The 21,517-nt window shown below is 48.5% G+C and overlaps 1 protein-coding gene across 2 annotated transcripts in view; it reads left to right on the forward strand.

The window, feature by feature from the left end:
* Window positions 1-21,517, forward strand: part of mrps27 (mitochondrial ribosomal protein S27) — a 188,583-nt gene that overhangs the window by 110,160 nt on the left and 56,906 nt on the right. For both annotated transcript variants that reach the window (XM_072516145.1, XM_072516144.1), the window contains 2 exons: window positions 1,456-1,570; window positions 20,770-20,848. In XM_072516145.1, coding sequence (XP_072372246.1) covers window positions 1,456-1,570; window positions 20,770-20,848 — 194 coding nt within the window. The remainder of the gene's footprint in view (window positions 1-1,455; window positions 1,571-20,769; window positions 20,849-21,517) is intronic.

Genomic DNA, 21,517 nt, shown 5'->3' on the forward strand with positions numbered 1-21,517 from the left:
TGACATATTGTATTATATGTATTTTATATGGGTTAAAAGCCTGGGTTAGTGTGTGTATGACTGCTATAGAAGTGATGTGGAGATGCCGGCATTGGACTGAGGTGAGCACAGTAAGAAGTCTTACAACACCAGGTTAAAGTGCAACAGGTTTGTTTCGAATCACCTGATGAAGGAGCTGTGCTCCGAAAGCTAGTGATTCGAAACAAACCTGTTGGACTTTAACCTGGTGTTGTAAGACTTTTTACTGTGCTGCAGAAGTGTTTTTAAAGATCTCTTCTCGCGAGATTTACCAGCCTTGTCACATCCGGAGTCTGGCGCAACGAGGCTAATAGATCATGCCCATTGTGTTTCAGCTTGGTAAGATAATGTAACTAATGGGAGGAGCTCAAGATTTAAGCAGAGATTGTTCAGTTTTTCCTGAAAGTCAAACCATGAAGACAATTTCTGAAGACATTGTTCAGTCTCAAAGAATATCTGTTAAGCACGTATACCTGGGTCTGCTAACTGTATTTAAATGTGGATTGAAAAAACCTGAGATAGGTTTGTTGCTTGAGTAGGAATAAAGATAGCAGATAAGGGCTGTTGTGTCACTATATTGATCAGCATTATTTAAGGCGTAATTGTAAGCTATGGTGTGATGTCAAAGATATTTTAATACTGTGTTAGTAATACCATTTATTTTAATATACCATATCCCTATTTTTGCACGAAATCATTCCTGCAGCGAGGTATCCTTTCCTCGCAGTCTTAAAAATTAAAATTAAATATTGAGGTTTCTGTCCAGTATCCTAACTACTGTTGGGGTCTGGTTCGGAATCATAATACTAACGACTGAGGGACGGGGAAGTCCCACCTCCAACTAATTATTGCACCATGGAGCATTAATGGTTGCAAGACAGCCAAAGCTCCTGACACTTTTGGTGACGAGGCAGGAAACCCCATCATCCAAACATTCCTGCCATCTGTCCATCTATTTTCAATGCTTTTCTGTTTTGAAGTCAATCAGCCACATCTAATTCTCAAGTGTGTCAGAAGCTTTTATCCCTTACTTGGGGCGGCAAGGTGGCACAGTAGCTAGTACTGCTACCTCACAGTGCCAGGGACCTGGGTTCAATTCTGACTTCGGGTGACTGTCCGTGTAGTGTTTGCACATCCATCCCATGTCTGCGTGGGTTTCCTCCGGGTGCTCTGGTTTTCTCCCACAGTCCAAAGATGTGCAGCTTAGGTAGATTAGCCATGCTAAATTGCCCAAAAGTGGGAATGCAGAGAAAGGGCAGGGGAGGGGTCAGTGTAGGGTGCTCTTTCAGAGGGTCGGTACAGACTCGATGTACCAAATGGCCTCCTTCTGCACTGTAGGGATCCTATGATTCTATTTAACATCTGTCTGAAGCATTAATTTAATTGATTTTCTGAAAATATTGAAACTTATTTTCTCCATGTATTTTTAAATTTTAGGTTTCGACATAGTCCAAATTGCTGGTATTTAAGAGATTGGACTATCCACAGCTGGATTCGACAGTGTTTGAAGTATGATGCACGGGATAAGGCCTTGCATACTGTGAAAAACCAGGTACAATTAATAAACTATGTAATTTGCCTCACGGCGCCGAGGTCCCAGGTTCGATCCCGGCTCTGGGTCACTGTCCGTGTGGAGTTTGCACATTCTCCCCGTGTTTGCGTGGGTTTCGCCTCCACAACCCAAAGATGCGCAGGGTATTCTAACGGGATTCTACTGTTTTTCTTGCCCTCTGGGGGGAACGCCCTGCCAAGGCCATACTTAACCTCATTTCCTGCACTGACGAGCTCAGCAGGAAGAGATCAGGGCGTCATTTTTGAATATCGCCCCGATTATTTAGCCTCTCCTCGGCATCCCTAGTGTGGCCTCCGGATGCCCCCACTGCCCCAACCTATCTCTTAGGGTGTCCTCAAGTCCCCCCTCACCCCACCTCTTCAGAGCAGGGCACTCCCGGGCCTGATCCAGGGCACGGACAACCTGGCACCCTGGCAATGCCAAGATGCCCGGTTGCCAGCAGCAATACCAGGGTATCATCCAGCCAAGAGCCTGACCACCCGAGGTCCTCCAATGGCCTGGGAGGCCCCCCCCCCAAGGTGTCATTACACCTGGTCCACATTTGTGTGGACCCACTAAACGGCACCATCACGAGGTCTCCGAAGCAATGCTGTTAGTTCCTTGGCCTCGGGAGAATCCAGCATAGACATATATGCTCACTTAAATATACTAATCTGGATCTTTCCCAGTGAGAGTGAGATCCAGATCGCTAGATCTCATTAGATCTCACGAGACGTTTCAACTGTCGCAAATCTCATGAGGCACCTCTCACAAGATTTAGCATCCTCATCTCGTCACCAAGTTGGGCGCACGAGGCCATTAAATCGTGCCCTATAGTTTTAATTCTGTTTCAGTAGTTCTGGCATTAGAATTAAAGATTTGTCAAAATTATTTATTTGTACATATTTGACCTGATTCATTTTAAGATATAGTCTCTAAAGAGACATATATCATATTTCCCCGAAGCAATTCATTTGAACTTAATTTTATACATCGTCCTTTCGGTGATGTATTCTCTGATATATTCCCAAGATGTCGTATATTAGAAAAATCCTGATTGGATAGGTAAAACATCAAACATTCCCACTGAAAGCAAAAATCTGATCATGTAGCATGCACTCCTGATCTGCATTACAATTCAAATAGGCAGCACCACCTCCATTTGAGTCATACAAATAGTTACTGAATCAGAACTTAGTCCTACCAATAATAAATACTGTGCTATTAGCACACTTTTGTATCTGCACAGAGAACATTTGATCCCTTTCAATTGCAGTTTTCTTTTCACACTTGACTACATCTAAATACTCGCTGCTTTTTTGTAACAGCTGTAAATGTTACAGTCGCAGGCAAATGACTAGAAAGATTTTCCAGGCTTATGCAGGTAGGGGATAGGAATTCTAAACATGTTAAGGGTATTCACTGTTTGGCAGCAGCAGTGCACCAAAATGCTATCCTTTCAGAAATAAATAGATCCTAATGTTTTCCGACAGGTTTCCCCCTATCATTCTGAAGGGGATCATAGCCGGGATATTCATTTTTGCGATGAGATTTGTCACTTTGTCTGATGAGGGAATAATGAGCTGTGTTCCCACAGCCAGTACGTGGAATATTGGAATGGAGAGAATAGTGCAACCAAGGGTAGAAACAAATGCAGTGTAAATCACCCAGCAAGATTTAGGGATCTGCAATTCACAACATATCTCTCAATCCTCTGAACCTGTTGGCCAAATTGCACATTAACACACCATTATTTTTCTCCAAGATCCACCCCGTGTCTTCAATAACAGAAAATGTGTTCTAATTTACTTCTTTGGCGTACTGAGCCAATATTTGCATTTATACAAAAACAAGCAGTTTATCTTCCAATAGATTTTATTTTAGACCAGGATATACAGTTTGCATGCTTTGTGGTCACCAATATTTTCATTTAGGGAATTAAAATGTGATCTAACTTTGTCATGGTGACTAACTATTATACTGATATCTGAAACAGATGTTTTGCAGCGTCAGTTTTAATCCTTTTTTCCGAATTACCATGCACTCTGCTATGCAATAACGTCAGTGAATTACCCTGCGTGCTGTAGTGAGGTCGCTGTGGTGGATTCCTGCAGCCAACTGTTTTTGCACTGAAAAATTGGCATGCAGTCTTTCAAATGTTTATTCATAGATTCATAGAATTTACAGTGCAGAAGGAGGCCATTCGGCCCATCGAGTCTGCACCGGCTCTTGGAAAGAGCAACCTACCCAAGGTCCACACCTCCACCCTATCCCCATAACCCAGCAACCCCACCCAACACTATGGGCAATTTTGGACACTAAGGGCAATTTAGCATGGTCAATACACCTAACCTGCACATCTTTGGACTGTGGGAGGAAACCGCAGCACCCGGAGGAAACCCACGCACACACGGGTGTGACCCAAGTGACCCAAGCCGGAATCGAACCTGGGACCCTGGAGCTGTGAAGCAATTGTGCGATCCACAATGCTACCGTGCTGCCCTTGGCGTTTACCAAGCTAAAATAATTTTTGGCACTGAATTTTCGTCTGGAATTAGGTAAACCCGACTTGCGCACTTTTCCAGCTTGCAAAATGAACCATGGGTGACTTTACGAGGAATTTTTATCTTTGCATATTGATTGGGTTCATAGTGCACTTTGCGAGCCATGGTGGAGTGTGGGTGCAGAGGCAGGCTGTTTAGAATTCCCAACTTGGTTCTCCAACCCAGTTCCCAACATTGTTTCAAGGCCCACCTCACTATCCCACCCACCCCCATGCCTCCTCACATTCTCAGCCCATTTGAAGGTGTCAGAACATTTTGCACTTACCTTTCAGAATGTGCCCGACTCATCAACAAACTTTCCATTTTCCCCACAAACTTTTGAACCTGGGTGTGCTTTAAATGGGCTCCCAAAATCCCGCATCATCAGACAAAAATGTTGCGTGGGAGGAAGAACGATTTTGTCCCTCATTTGAAATGGGGAACCTACCTCCGCGGCAGAGGGTGTGCATTTTTCAGACTAGAAATTCCCAATCCGCAAAAAGGGCAGAGGAAAATGTCGCTGGGTCGGAAATGCTGAGGAAAATTGAAACTCCTCGAAAGGAAAGCAGTGAGGCCATTCATGCACCCCAATATGCCTCTGCACCCTGACGGAAATTCACCCCAATCACTAGAATTCAAAATAGAGGAGAATTCTCAACAAGAACCTGGAATATATAATTTTTTTCCATTACAATTACGCATCCATTAATTAAGAAAGTGTAAATGTAGTTTTCATTATTACTACAAGGGGTGGTGATCTAACTCTGACTGTCAGCATCTTTTGAATCCTTAAGCAATCTGGGTTCCTATATAGCTTGGTGGCTCTAGGACTGAAAGTATATGTTAATAATCAGTGATTGTAATTGAATTCTACAGCACCCGCAGGATTATAGAATGATTCAGCACATAAGAAGGTCATTTGGCCCTTTGTACCTGTGCCAGCTCTTTGAAAGAGTTACCCAATTAATCTTGTTCACCTTTTCTTTCCCTATCATCGCCTAAAACTATTCCCTTCCAATATTTATCCAACTCCCTTTTGAATATTTCTATTGAAATTGCTTCCACCACCCTTTCAGTTAATTCCAGATCGCAACAACTCGTGTTTGGGGGAAAAAAAATTACCTCATGTCACTTTTGGTTCTTTTGCCTTCAAATTTCACCTTAATCCTTTGCCCTCTGGTTACTGACCTTACTTATGAGAATGGTTTCTCCTTACTTTGTCAAAACCGTCATGATTTTGATGCTTCAGTCAAATTGTCCTCCTGACCGTCTCTCCCCCTAAGGAGAAGGGGTGAGCACGGCGGCACAGTGAATAGCACTGCTGCCTCACAGTGCTAGAGACCCAGGGTGACTGTTCGGAGATTGCGCATTCTCCCCGTGTCTGCGTGGGTTTTCTCCCACAATCCAAAAATGTGCAGGTTAGGTGGATTGGCTATGATAAAATTGCCCCTTAGTGTGCAGGGATGTACCGATTAGGCGGGGTTACGTGGATAGGGCATGGGAGTGGGCCTAGGTATGGTGCTCTTTCATAGGGTCGACGCTGACCTAATGGGCTGAGTGGCCTCCTTCTGCACTGTAGAGATTCTGTGATTCTATGATTCATTCTAACTGATCTGCATAACTGAGGGCCCTCATCCCTGGTACCATTTTAGTAAATCGCTTCACCCTCTTGCCATTTTTCCTAAATTGTGGTGCCTAGAATTGAACACAATCCTCCGACCTGAGCACGAACCATGTTTTATAGAGGTTTAGCATCACTTGCTTGCTTTTGTAGCATTTGCCTGTATTAATAAAGCCAAGAATTCCATCTGCCTTTTTTTTTTAACAGCCTCTTCAACTTGTCCTTGTACATACATCCCTGTTCTCTCTGTTTCTACACCCTCTTTAAAATTGTACCATTCAGTTCAAATTTCTTTCCTCATTCCTCCTACTCGAACTACATTTCTGAGCCAAGCCGAACCAGATTCTCCAGCACATATTTATAGTCTTATGAAAAATGCAACTTTAGCAATTTTTGTAATAAAAAACACAAGTGTGGAGAATGGGATTTGAATTATGACTAGTCTCCGGTGAGGAGATGCAGAACAGCAATGAAACCAGGGCTGAGGAAAGACTGCGGCTGCCAGTAGCAGAATGGGAAAGTGAGACCTGGAGCAGCCAGTCAACAGTTAAGCACTCCACTAGCCTGCAGTCAGATTATTATTTTAACAACAGGCTTTTAACATGAAACTTTACATTGATATTGAAGGTGGCACTTTGACCAAAGATGACTGACCCCTTGGTTTTTGCCACTAATACAAAGTTAGCTAAGTGACAAGAAACAGTGTAGTGGTGAACAGCATTTCTGACTGGAACAAGGTATGTTTTGTGGTTCACCAGGATAGGACCACTGCGTTTCTTGATATATATTAATGACTTAGACTTGGAGATGCAGGGCACAATTTCAAAATTTTCAGATGACACGAAACTGCAAGTATTTTGAACTATGGGGAGATAGATTTGAAGAGCACAAAGCCAGGCTGGCGGAATGGGCAGACATTCGGCAGATGAAATTTAATGCAGAGAGGAAAAAGGTGATGCATTTTGTGAGGAAGAATGAGGAGGGACAATCTAAAATAAAGGATACAATTTTAAAGGGGGTGCAGGAGCAGAGGGACATCGGGTAACATGTGCACAAATCACTGAATGCGCCAGCACAGGTCGAGGAAGTAGTTAATAAGGCAAGTGTGATCCCGGGCTTTATAAATAGAGGCATAGTGTACAAAAGCATTATGATGAACCTTTCATAAAAGTACTGGTTCGCCCTCAGTGGGAGTATAGTATCCAATTCTGGACACAACACTTTATGAATGATATGATGGCATTAGAGAGGGTGAAGAAACGATTTCAAAAAATTATTGCAAATATGAAGGACTCCAGTTACGAATGGTAGCTCAGTGGTTAGCACTGTGGCTTCACAGTGCCAGGATCCCAGGTTTGATTCCCGGCTGGGTCACTGTCTGTGCGGTGTCTGCACATTCTCCCTGTGTCTGCGTGGGTTTCCTCCCACAAGTCCCGAAAGACGTGCTGTTAGGTAATTTGGACATTCTGAATTCTCCCAGTGTACCCGAACAGACGCCGGAATGTGGCGACTAGGGGCTTTTCACAGTAATTTAATTGCAATGTATGCCTATTTGTGACAATAAATATTATTTTTAAAAATTTAGATTGGAGAAGCTTTGGTCAGGTGGATTGGCAGTGCTAAATTGTCCCTTAGTGTCCAGGGATTAGCAGGTTATGTTATGGGCGTACGGGGATAGGGCAAGGTGGGTGGGGAAGTGGACCTAGGTAGAGTGCTCTATCGGAGGGTCGGTGCAGACCCGATGGCCCAAATGGCCTCCTTCTGCACTGTATGATTCTGTGATGTTCTATGATGAAGCTGTGGCTGACAATTGAAAAGAGATTTGTTAAAGATGTCCAAAATTACCAGGTGTCCAGACAAATTAGATCAGGAAAATTTGATCCCATGGGTGCAAGGGTCAAGAACCAGAGGACACCAATTTAAGATGATTGGCAAAAGAGACCCCATAGATGGCATGAGAAATCTATTTTGTGCAGCAAGTGGTTAGAACCTGAAAAGCACTGTTTTTAATTTTTAATTTTTATTTTTTTATACCCCCCCCCCCTCCCTGGGTTGCTGCTGCTGCTGACTGACCTCCATCTAACGCTCCTCGAGATAGTCTAGGAACGGTTGCCACCGCCTGTAGACCCCTGCGCAGACGCTCTGAAGGCAAACCTTATCCTCTCCAGCTTGATGAACCCTGCCATGTCATTTATCCAGACTTCCACACTGGGGGGCTTCGCGTCTTTCCACAATAGCAAGATCCTCCGCCGGGCTACCAGGGACGCAAAGGCCAGGATGCCGGCCTCTTTCGCCTCCTGCACTCCCGGCTTGTCCGTCACTCCAAATAGTGCTAGCCCCCAACTTGGCTTGACCTGGACTTTCACCACCTTAGACATAGTCCTCGCAACACCCCTCCAGAACCCATCCAGTGCCGGGCACGACCAGAACATATGGGCGTGATTCGCCGGGCTTCCTGAGCACCTCCCACATCTGTCCTCCACCCCAAAGAACCTACTCAGCCTCGCCCCTGTCATATGCGCTCTGTGAATATCCTTAAACTGTATCAGGCTAAGACTGGCACACGAGGAAGAGGAATTAACCCTACTCAGGGCATCAGCCCACAGCCCCTCTTCAATCTCCTCCCCCAACTCCTCCTCCCATTTGCCCTTCAGCTCCTCTACCAAAGCCTCCTCCTCTTCTTTTATCTCCTGATATATCGCCGACACCTTGCCCCCTCCGACCCATACTCCCGAAATCACCCTGTTCTGAATCCCCTGTGCCGGGAGCAACGGGAATTCCCTCACCTGTCGCCTCACAAACGCCCTCACTTGCATGTACCTGAAAGCGTTTCCCGGGGGTAGCCCAGACATCTCCTCCAGCGCCCCTAGGCTCGCAAACGTCCCATCGATGAACAGGTCCCCCATTCTTCTAATCCCTGCCCGATACCAGCTCTGAAACCCCCCGTCCATCCTTCCTGGGACAAACCGAAGGTTACCTCTGATAGGGGACCACACCGAGGCTCCCATCGCACCCCTGTGTCGTCTCCACTGCCCCCAGATCTTTAGCGTTGCCGCCACCACCGGACTCGTGGTGTACCTTGTCGGCGAGAGCGGCAGCGGTACCGTCACCAGCGCCCCAGGCTCGTTCCTTTGCAGGACGCCATCTCCAACCTCTTCCATGCCGCTCCATCACCCACTTACGGATCATCGCCACGTTGGCTGCCCAATAGTAGCCACCCAGATTCGGCAACGCCAGGCCTCCTCTGTCCCTACTACGCTCCAGATACCCCCTCCTTACCCTCAGGGTCTTGTTTGCCCACACAAAACCCATGATGCTCCTGCCTACCCTCTTAAAAAAGGCCTTGGTGATCATAATAGGAAGGCACTGGAACACAAAAAGAAACCTCGGGAGGACCATCATTTTAATCGACTGTACCCTGCCCTCTAGCGAGAGTGGCAACATATCCCATCGTTTGAAGTCCTCCTCCATCTGCTCCACCAGCCGCGTCAAATTAAGTTTATGCAGGGCCCCCCAACGCCTAGCTACTTGGATCCCCAAGTACCGAAAGCTCCTTTCCGCCCTTCTCAATGGTAGGTCGTCTATCCCTCTTCCCTGGTCCCCTGGATGCACCACGAAGAGCTCACTTTTCCCTACATTGAGCTTATAGCCCGAAAAGTCCCCAAACTCCCTGAGGATCTGCATGACCTCCACCATCCCCTCCACTGGATCCGCCACATACAGCAACAGGTCGTCTGCATACAGCGACATTCGATGTTCCTCTCCCCCTCGGACCATCCCCCTCCATTTCCTGGACTCCTTTAATGCCATGGCCAAAGGTTCAATTGCTAATGCAAACAACAGGAGGGACAGGGGGCACCCCTGCCTCGTCCCTCGATACAGCCGAAAATACTCCGACCTCCGCCGATTCGTAACCACACTTCCCATCGGGGCTCTATATAGGAGCTTAACCCAACTGATAAACCCCTCCCCAAATCCAAACCTCCGCAACACTTCCCAGAGATACTCCCACTCTACTCGGTCAAAGGCCTTCTCCGCGTCCATTATCTCCGCCTCTCCCTCCACCGATGGCATCATAATCACGTTTAGGAGCCTTCGCACATTGATGTTTAGCTGCCTGCCCCTTACAAATCCCGTCTGGTCCTCGTGAATCACCTCCGGGACACAGTCCTCAATCCTCGTAGCCAGCACTTTTGCCAGCAACTTAGCATCCACATTAAGGAGCGAAATCGGCCTATACGACCCACATTGCAGTGGGTCCTTATCCCGCTTCAGAATCAAGGTGATCATCGCCCCGGACATTGTCGGGGGCAGGGTCCCCCCTCTCCCTTGCCTCATTGAAAGTCCTCACCAGCAACGGAGCTAACAGGTCCGCGTACTTCCTGTAAAACTCAACCGGGAACCCATCTGGTCCCGGGGCCTTCCCCGCCTGTATGCTCCCCAGTCCTTTAATCAGCTCCTCCAACGCAATTGACGCCCCCAAACCAGCCACCTCCTGCTTCTCCACCCTCGGGAACCTCAGTTGGTCCAGAAATCGTCGCATCCCCTCTCCCCCCGCTGGGGGCTGAGATCTGTACAGCTCCTCATAGAAGGCCTTAAATGCCTCATTTACTTGCACCGCACTCCGCACCGTAGTTCCCCTGCCATCTTTGATTCCACCTATCTCCCTCGCTGCCATCCTCTTACGGAGCTGATGTGCCAGCATCCGGCTCGCCTTCTCCCCATACTCGTACGTCGCCCCCTGTTTTTTTCCTCCACTGTGCCTCTGCCTTCCCTGTGGTCAACAGGTCGAATTCCGTCTGGAGACTTCGCCTCTCCCTGAGTAGTCCCTCTTCAGGGGCCTCTGCATATCTCCTGTCCACCCATAAAATCTCCCCCACTAACCTCTCCCGTTCCCTGCCCTCTCTCTTCTCCCTGTGAGCCCTGATGGAGATTACCTCTCCCCTGACCACCGCCTTCAGCACCGCCCATACAACCCCCACCTGCACCTCCCCGCTGTCGTTGGCCTCCAAATACCTTTCAATGCACCCCTGTACCCTCCCGCACACCACCTCATCTGCCACTAATCCCACATCCAAACGCCACAGCGGGCGTTGGTCCCTCTCCTCTCCCAACTCCAGTTCCACCCAGTGCGGGGCGTGGTCTGAGATGGCTATGGCCGAATACTCCGTTCCCTCCACCTTCGGGATCAGCGCCCTGCTCAGAACAAAAAAATCTATCGGGGAGTAGGCTTTGTGTATGTGAGAGAAAAAAGAAAATTCCCTGGCCAGGGGCCTGGCAAATCTCCACGGATCCACTTCCCCCATCTGGTCCATAAACCCCCTAAGCACCTTGGCCGCAGCCGGCCTCTTCCCCGTCCTAGATCTGGAACGATCTAATGCTGGGTCCAACACCGTGTTAAAATCCCCCCCCCCATTATCAAGCTTCCTACCTCCAGGTCCGGAATGCGCCCCAACATACGCTTCATAAATCCAGCATCGTCCCAGTTCGGGGCGTATACGTTTACCAATACGACCCACGCCCCCTGCAGCCTACCGCCCACCATCACGTATCGAACTCCATTGTCCACTACCATATTCTTGGCCTCAAACGACAGCCGCTTCCCCACCAGTATTGCCACCCCTCTATTCTTCGCATCCAGCCCCGAATAGAATACCTGTCCTGACCGTCCCTTTCTTAACCTGACCTGGTCTGCCACCTTCAAATGTGTCTCCTGAAGCATGACCACGTCTGCCTTCAGTCCCTTTAAGTGCGCGAACACCCGGGCCCTCTTAACCGGCCCATTCAGGCCCCTCACATTCCACGTTATCAGCCGGATTGGGGGGCATCCCACTCCCCTGCTGACTAGCCATCTCCTGTTTTATGCCAGTCCCGTGCCCGCGCCACCCGCACCCTCCAGTCCCCCAGACGGGGGACCCCCGCCCCAACCACCTCTTCTGTTTTCAGTTCCCCCTCGGCCAATGCAGCAGCAACCCTATTTCACCCCCTCTTCCCCCCCCCCCCCCTTCCCCCTCCCCCCGCTAGATCCGTATCTAGCTCTTGCTCCCCCCATAACACTCCCGTATGTCAGCTGACCCCGGCTTCCCCCGCCTTCCCGTTGACCCCCCCGTGTGGAAATCCCCCCTCCTCCTCCTCCCCAGCAATCGGTGTGCGCTCCTCCATTCGCCCCCCCCTCCGTCCTTCCCTAACGCGGGAAAAAGCCCGCGTTTCCTGAGCCAGCCCCGCCCACTCTGGCGCAGCTCCTGTTACGGCCTTATCCCAATTCCCACATCCCCGGGCCTCCCCTCCCTACAGCACCGGCGCCCACATTCCCCACAGTCTCCCCATCAGATCTGTTCCCCCATCCCCATCCATCGCCCCACCCGTGGAACATTCCTTCCGCATTTTTAAAACCCTGTATACGACCGACATCCCCCCCACAACCATAGACCCTCAGTTTGAGTCCAACTTTTCAGTTTGTATAAATGCCCAAGCCTCTTCAGGCATTTCAAAGTAGTGGTGTCGATCCTGAAATGTGACCCACAATCGCGCTGGCTGCAGCATTCCGAATCTCACTCCCTTTCTATGCAGCGCCGCCTTGGCCCGATTAAAACCAGCTCTCTTTTTTGCCACCTCTGCACTCCAGTCCTGATAGATTCGGATCACCGCATTCTCCCACCTGCTGCTCCGTTCCTTCTTGGCCCATCTCAGGACACACTCTCTGTCCACGAAACAATGAAACCTCACCACTACCGCCCTTGGCGGCTCATTGGCCTTGGGTCTCCTCGCCAGGACCCGATGAGCCTCATCTAGCTCCAGGGGACTCGGAGAAGCCTCCGCACCCATCAGCGAATGGAGCATAGTGCTCACATATGCCCCGGCATCGGCCCCCTCCACCCCTTCAGGGAGACACAGAATCCGAAGATTCTTCCTCCTCGACCTGTTCTCCAGGTCCTCTAATCTTTCGGCCCACCTCTTGTGCAGCGCCTCGTGCGCCTCCATCTTCACCGCCAGGCCCAAGATCTCGTCCTCGTTCTCAGTGGCTTTTTCCCGCACCAGGGATTTCTACCCCTTGGGCCTTCTGGGTCTCCTTCAGCCCCTCGATCGCCGTCAGCAGTGGCGCCGGCACCTCTTTCTTAAGCTCCTCCACGCAGCGCCTGAGAAACTCCTGCTGCTCCGGCCCCCATGCTGCTCGATCTCCGCCCTCCGCCATCTTGTTTTTCCTCCCTCGTTTTTTTCGCTGCTCCAAAGCCACTTTTTTTACCACTCCACTTCTGGTCCACTCCATATACTATGGAAGGGGGACCTTGCTCTCACCTTCCCACACGGGAAGTCGTCGAGAAATTTCCATTGGGGCTCCTCTGGAGAGCCCAAAAGTCCGTTCTAGCGGGAGCCACCGAAATGTGCGGCTTAGCTCCGCATCGCCGCAACCGGAAGTCCTGAAAAGCACTGTCATAGAGTATGGTGAAGGAAGAGTCAATCTTGGCCTTCAAAAGAGTATTGGATAATTATCTGAAGAAAAATAATTGTAGGGCTATGGAAAGATGGTGGGATGTTAGACTCACTGAGGTGATGTGCCTGGGAGCTGATGTGGACATGATGGGCTGAATGGCTCCGCTATCACCATTCTATGATTCCAAACAGGGTTTAATGTAGACGAGCAACACCATCAAATATGCTCTTCTGGCTTTTCAAAAGGTTAAGTGAAAAACACTGTAGTGAGAGGAGACATAATTGCAATCCAACAAGTTTGTATCATTTACACAACCAAATAGAATAATTTTCACAGTTATTTCTTCGTGCTCCTCAATTCATGTAAAGTGAAAAAGGCAATTTCTCAACAGTGTTTACTTTCAAGCTAGCTATCGTCAAACTTTTAGCCCTGCCTTTTCTGGAGTAATAATTTAGCTGAAGGTTTCGCATTAAAAAGTGCACTGCTGTTTGAAGAGAATGCAAACTGACAGGACTGACCAGTGAACTCGAGAGCTAATCTAGCACAGAACTGAGAGATAGAGATTTGAATTCTTGGTACATCCCTTTTAACTGGGAGGTTGGAAATCAAAAAGGGTTGCCCTGCATGATTGTTGGAAACTTGATTCATGTTGGAGAAATTGGGGTGTCATTTATGTTTTGTCGCTATTTCCAGCAATAGTGCGAATTTGAAAGCAGTATAGCAAAGCAATGTACTTGTGCAGTTGTCACTATAATTCTAAGAACCAGCTCACACTGGAGACCGAGACCCAGGCCCGGATTTTCAAGAATTATGGCCAACTTGGCAACTTTTAAAAATGGGGAATAAACAATATTCCGGGATTCTCACACCATTCCACTTCCGAACAATCTTGGTTGGTGCAATACGAGTGTAGGTAGCCTGCGCACATGCAGCGCTCACGTCCTCACTAGCTCCATTGCACAGTGGGCAATGCAAACCACTCCACAGCTTTTGTGGAATCGGGTCCCTTCTGTAAGTATAAGTGGTTCATGGCATCTCAGAGGAGTTATGAAACAAGTGGGAACCCCGGTATCAAGTTGGGAATCAAAAAGGAATGTCCTGCTTTTGAAATAACAAAAGCATATCTGTTCTTTCAGTTTCGACTGTTAGATGCTGTATTGCAGGTGAGTTGGGTTTTTACTCAATGATTGTTTATTGGGCTCTCTTCTACAAAGGTAAGCTTATCATTTCATTGATCAGCATTGTATAAGTGTTGAGATGCAGTTGAATACTTTCCCTTAGAAAAAAGCGATATTATGCATTCCAAGACTGAAGAAAACAATTCTTGGGAACTCTACTGTCGTGATCTGAAATGAATCAACTGTCCACAGCCCTTTAAGTTTGAAACAAAACACCCACGGCTGGACTGAGCTGAGAACAAACAGGACCATTTGTTTTTGCAATTTCAGTAGGTTCCATTGCTTACATTTCCATGGATTTGCCAGCTGATGTCATTGTGAATGTTTGGCTGAGTTTCAAAGGCTACATTACAACATATCCCAGCAGGAGGTTGTGGTCACAGTTTGATTGGCCATTTTAGCAGAATATTAAAGGATTATCTGTCTTTGATATGAATATCATTATTGAATAACTACCTGCGGGAAATTATTTATGTTTCTTTGCATCAGGGATTTTAAAAAAGTATGAATGCTTGCGTTTTTCACTGACTCTATTGGATAGTTTTTCACTCAGTTAGATTGTTAAAGATGCACGTTTCAGTATCCATTTCAAAAGATTCCCATGGCCATTACATTGCTCCTGTACACAGTGTTTACTTGGTGAGTGGCTGTATAAGATACGTGGGAAGCATGGAGAGAATATGAGGGGGAATTCAGGAGGCATGGAGAGTAAGGGGTAAATGCTTATATTCGAGTAAATGGAAATGGTCCTTCTATCCTGCCAACCTTGCTCGTCATCTGCTTCTATTGCCATATTGGGCTCAACTCCATCCTGTCCCAGCCTCCCTGGAATACAGATATGGTGGGCGGAGCCTCCTAATCAGAGAGGCTGTTGAGTCTGCAACTTTCCCAACTCAGTCTTCCCACCTCCTTCATGAAAATATGGCCCCCAGTGTTGTTTGAGAAACATGGGCTGAATGGGCCAGCCCAACAAAGTATTTTCCACTATGTAAATTTAAGAGAAAAAAATGAATTCACTTCAGCAATATACTAAGAGGGGTAGATGAAGTGCGAGATCTTGGCGCACAAATACATAGGTACCTAAAGGCAGCAGTTCAGGTGTCACGGTTGTAAAGAAGACATATGGAATCCTCTCCTTCATTGGCAGAGTTATAGAATATAAAAGTAAGCCTATAATGTTGGAATTGTATAAAACATTGGTAAACAACTGGAGTATTATGTGCAATTCTGGTGACGTAATTGGTCTAGAGAGAGTGAAGAGGAGGTTTACAAGAATGTTGCCAGGGATAGAAAAGTGCAGCTAGGAGGAGAGATTTGTTAGATTGGGGTTACTTTCCTTGGAACAAAGAAGGCGGAGGGGTGATTTGATCGAGATGTACAAAATTATGAGGGGAAGTGATAGAGTGGACATGATAAAATTGTTTCCTTCGGCGAACCAGGGGACATGAGGAAGGACTTTTTCATGCAGAGGGATGGTAGGTGCTTGGAATTTGCTGCCCAAGTTGGTGATGAAGGCAGAGACCCGAAACTCTTTAAAAAGTACCTGGATCTGCACCTAAAGTGCTGAAGCTACAGGGCTATGGGCCGGGTGCAGAAAGGTGGGATTAGAAAGGGCACCTGGGTGTCCTCAGGCTGGCACGGACACGGTGGGCCGAATGGCCTTGTGGGAGGTAACTTTTCTATGGTTCTATTCATGGTATACTCATATAAATCGAGAGCCTTAGATTTTCCCTGCAGGGCTCAAATTGGTGAAGAGATGCTGCATTTATATGTGATAAAGATTTGGGACACCTTAAGTGTGTCTGATGGTCAATGCAGTGCCTAATTGACTTGCTTTGCAAATGAAACCAACAGCCGTGGGGCGCGATTCTCCACTCCCGCGCCGGTTGGGAGAATCGCCTGGGCTGCCAAAATTTCCCGGGACGCCGGTCCGACGCCCTCCCGCGATTCTCCCAAGCGGCGGGAACGGCCCGGTCGTGTTTCGCGGGCCACAGGCCGGAGAATCGCCGGAGACACCCAAAATGGCGATTCTCCGGCACCCCCGCTATTCTCAGGCCCGGATGGGCCGAACGGCCAGGCCAAAACGGCGGGTTCCCCCCGGCGCCATCCACACTTGGTCGCTGCCATCGTGAACGCTGGGGGGGCGGCCTGCGGGGGGGGGGCGAGGGGGGATCCTGCACTGGGGGGTACCTCAAATGTGGGGTGGCCCGTGATCAGTGCCCACCGATCGTCAGGCCGTCCTCTCTGAAGGAGGACCTCCTTCCTTCCGCGGCCCCGCAAGATCCGTCAGACATCTTCTTGCAGGGCGGACCTGGAGAGGACGGCAGCCACGCATGCGCGGGTTGGCGCCGGCCAACCCGCGCATGTGCGGATGACGCCCGTTGTGCGGCGCCGGCTGCGTCATCTATGCGGCGCTGCTTTTACGCGGGCGACAAGGCCTGGCGCGTGTAGATGGCGCGGCCCCGATCCTAGCCCATTATCAGGGCCTGAATCGGTCGGGATCGGGGCCGTTTCGCGCCGTCTTGAACCCCAACGGCGTTCACGACGGCGCGGCCACTTTGCCGCGGGAGTGGAGAATCCCGCCCGTGGTGTTTCTTCACCGACAGGTGTTTTGGTCTGGGGAATGCAATATTGCAGTGCAGCTTGTCATTAAATCAAAAGAAAATTATGGAAAGAGGTGCAAATTTATTTTTTAAACCATTTGGCAGTATCTGTGCAGAGAAACAGAATTAATGTGTGTTTGTTGTCACGTGTACCGAGGTACAGTGAAAGTATTTTTCTGCAAGCAGCTCAACAGATCATTAAGTACATGAAAAGAAAAGGAAATAAAAGAAAATACATAATAGGGCAACACAAGGTACACAATGTAACTACATAACACCGGCATCGGATGAAGCATACAGAGGTGTAGTGTTAATGAGGTCAGTCCATAAGAGGGTCGTTTAGGAGTCTGGTAACAGCGGGGAAGAAGCTGTTTTTGAGTCTGTTCGTGCGTGTTCTCAGACTCTTGTATCTCCTGCCCGATGGAAGAAGTTGGAAGAGTAAGTAAGCCGGCGGGAGGGATCTTTTATTATGCCGCCCCCAGGCAGCAGGAGGGGTAGATGGAGTCAGTGGATGGGAGGCAGATTCGTGAGATGGACTGGGCTGTGTTCATGACTCTCTGAAGTTTCTTGCGGTCCTGGACCGAGCAGTTGCCACACCAGGCTGTGATGCAGCCAGATAGGATGCTTTCTATGGTGCATCTGTAAAAGTTGGTAAGAGTTAATGTGGACATGCCGAATTTCCTTAGTTTCCTGAGGAAGTACAGCTGCTGTTATGCTTTCTTGGTGGTAGCGTCGACGTGGGTGGACCAGGGCAGATTTTTGGAGATGTGTACCCCTAGGAATTTGAAACTGCTAACCATCTCAACCCCGGTGATGCTGACAGGGGTGTGTACAGTACTTTGCTTCCTGAAGTCAATGACCATCTCTTTAGTTTTGCTGGCATTGAGGAATAGGTTGTTGTCGCTGTACCACTCCACTAGGTTCTTTATCTCCCTCCTGTATTTTGACTCGTCGTTATTCGCGATCCGGCCCACTATGGTTGCATCATCAGCAAACATGCAGATGGAGTTGGAACCAAATTTTGCCATGCAGTCGTGTGTGTACAGGGAGTATAGTGGGGGGCTAAGTGTGGGGCCCCAGTTTTGAGGACTATTGTGGAGGAGGTGTTGTTTATTCTTACTGATTGTGGTCTGTGGGTCAGAAAATCGAGTTTTGAGTCTACAGAACTGAAGAAAGGTTGAAATGTAAAGAATATATTTGGAAATGGGGTGGAGGAGATGTGGCAGAATAGAAGAACAGTGATATTGACAAATCCTACATGGACATAAGACAAAGGGGAATGTTAATGGTGCCATTAAGGGATGAAGGGTGCTCATGGTGGCAAAAGGTGAGATAACCAAATCTGTTAATGGGAGCAACTGAATAGCCAGGGTCAGTGGCCAAGTGGGGGTTGGGTGGGGTTGTGTTGGGGCAGGCCAGGGAGCTGAAAAACAGCTAACAACAAACTACAAATAAGTGGGTGGTCAGCTGATCGTCAGAAATGGAGACAGAGAGATTAAGGAAGGGAAGTGTCAGAGATAGACCATGTGAAGGTGAGAGTGATGGAAATTTGATGCAAAATTGATACTCTTGTCTGGATCTAGAAAAATGTATGGAGGGTATCAATATAGTCATTGATGTAATGGAGGAAGAGTTGTGGGAGAGGGCCTGAGTAAGACTAGAACAAGGAATGTTCCACATATTCCACAGCTACCTCTCTGTCTCAATTTATTTATTTAAAATAAATTTAAAGTACTCAATTCTTTTTTTTCCAATTAAGGGGCAATTTTGCATGGCCAATCCACCTACCCTGCACATCTTTGGGTTCCGGGTGTGAGACCCACTCAGACACCGAGAATGTGCAAACTCCACCGGACAGCGACCAGGGCCAGGATCGAACCCGGATCCTTGACACCATGAGGCAGCAGTGCTAACCACCGTGCCACAGTGCTGCCCTTTAGACTGACACCTCTGTTTCAATCTCTGACGATGGACTGTCCAACAATATTTATTACAAACCCAATGACTCCCAACCAGCTTCCCGACTACAGCTCCTTGCACCAACTCCCTGTCAGGACTCAATCACATTCTCCCAGTTTTTTCGCTTCCGCCACATCTGTTCCAATGATCCCACCTTCAAAAACAGCGCTTCGGACTTTTCTGCCTTTTTCCTCAACCAAGGATACCCCTGCACTGTGGTTGATAGTGCACTTCACTGACCCATCTCCCTCACCGTTCCCCTCCCTCGACAGGGTCCCTCTTGTCCTTACTTGTCACCCCACCAGCTCTGCATTCAAAGAACCATCCTCTGCCAATTCTGCCACTTCCAGCATGATGCCACTACTAAACTCATCTTCCCCTTACCCCTGCCCCTGTCAGCATTCCACAGGGATCACGCCAACTTGACACCCTGGCCCACTCTTCCATCGTCCTGAACCCTTCATCTCCTTCCATGGCACCTTCCCATGCAATCGCAGAAGGTGCAACACCTGCCCCTTTACCTCCTCCTTCCTCACTGTCCAAGGGTCCACTGTCAGGTGATGAAGCATTTTATTTGCACCTCCTTCAACTTGGTCTACTGTATTCACTGCTCCCAATGTGGTTTCCTATGCATTGGGGAGACTAAACACAGGCTGGGTGACCGCTTTGCAGAACATCTTTGCTCTGTCCACAGGTTAAGCCCAACCATCCAGTCACTTTCCATTTGTATGCAGTGTCTTGCTCTCAGGCCCACAGGTCCATCCTAGACCTGCTGCAATGCTCCAGTAAGACCCAACGCAAACTGGAAGAACCACACTTCGGGGGCGATTCTCCGATATGGAGGCCAAGTGTTCGCGCCGTCGTGAACGCCGTCGCGTTTAATGACGGCGCGAACAGGGCCTGGGCACAACCTATTCTGGCCCCCACAGGTGGGCCGGTGTTCTGGGGCCGTGCGCGGAAGGTGGTGGGCCCGATCGCGGGCCATACCCCATCCCTCCCCCAAAGGCCGCCCCCTCAGCATTCCCGCAGAGTTCTCGCCGGCAGCGACCAGGGTGGACGGCCCCGGCGGGAACCTGTCGTATCGTAGCGGCCGCTCGGCCCACCCGGCCGGAGAATCGCCGCTTGTCGGTTCTCCGAGTGGCCCGGTGCGAATCGCGTGCCGCTGGTTTCCGGGAGGTGGGAGAATCGCGTGCGGTGGTCGGGCCGGCGTGGGGCGATTCGTGCGGCACCCTGGCAATTCTCCCACCCGGCGTGGGGGGGGAGAATAGCGCCCCTGATCTTCCGATTGGGCACAGGACTCAATATTGAGTTCAACGAGTTTAGACCGTACGCATCTGCCTCCATCTGAACCCTCCTCCCCCCCCCCTTTGTAGCTTATTATTAGTTGTTTTTCAGCTCCCCAGTTTGCCCCAACATGATCCCACCCCTTCCCCACTTGGCCACCTGTCCCTGGCGCTCAGTTGCTCCTATTAACACATTCTGCTATCTTAACCTTTGCCATCATTAGCACTATTGATGCCTTGGTGGCATCCAGTTTGTCTCATGGCCATGGCAAATTTGTCCATATCTCTTTTGCCCTGACCTATCCCTGGTCTTCTTTTCTGCCCCTCCTTCTCTGCCCCATTCTAACTATATAAATCTTTACATTTCTACCTTTTTTCAGTTCTGTAGAAGGGCCATTTAGATCCAAAACGTTAACTCTGTTTCTCTCCTCATATGCTGCCAGATCTGCTGAGTTTATTCAGCATTTTCTGTTTTTATTCAGATATTCAGCACCTGCAGTATTTAGAAGACTGCTTTGATTTGAATGTTGGAGATTTTATTTTCCTCTCCTGCATCTGTAAATTTCTCATTCTTTTACAGGTACAATATGGAATTTTTCCAGATAACTTCACATTTAATCTACTAATGGACACTTACATTAAGGAAGACGACCTAACGAGTAAGTGAGGAAAGTTAGTTATTGATTACAGTTTGTGTTTTTAAATTGTCTGGTTTGAGGGGAAAATGCTGCCAGTCATTTATCTCCAAATTGTTCATTGTATGAAGGTCCCAAGTGTGCTAAAAGTATGAAGTAGGAATTAAACACTATATGTGCATTTACTTTTATATAATCACCCTGCCATTAAAATCTCCAAATTGGTTGATAGTGGTAATGCAGTGCAGCTGAACAGCAGTGATCCCTGTCATATGGTGAGAAGATCCACAGTGAGGGGCAAGGTTTAGAGGAGATGTACGAGGCAAGTTTTTTACACAGAGGGTAGTGGGTGCCTGGAACTCGCTGCCGGAGGAGGTGGTGGAAGCAGGGACGATAGTGACATTTAAGGGGCATCTTGACAGACACATGAATAGGATGGGAATAGAGGGATACGAACCACAGAAGTGCAGAAGATTTTAGTTTAGACGGGCAGCATGGTTGGCTCAGGCTTGGATGGCCAAAGGGCTTGTTCCTTTGCTGTCCATTTCTTTGTTCTTTGTTCTTAGTATTGGATCAGTAAGTTTGCGGATGACACAAAGATTGGCCAAGTGGTTAACGGTGAGGTTGAGTGTCTTGGGTTACAGGAAGATAGAGGCGGGATGGTCAATAATAATAATTGCTTATTGTCACAAG

Source organism: Scyliorhinus torazame, chromosome 9 (assembly GCF_047496885.1).
Source record: "Scyliorhinus torazame isolate Kashiwa2021f chromosome 9, sScyTor2.1, whole genome shotgun sequence".
Classification (NCBI taxonomy): Eukaryota; Metazoa; Chordata; class Chondrichthyes; order Carcharhiniformes; family Scyliorhinidae; genus Scyliorhinus; species Scyliorhinus torazame.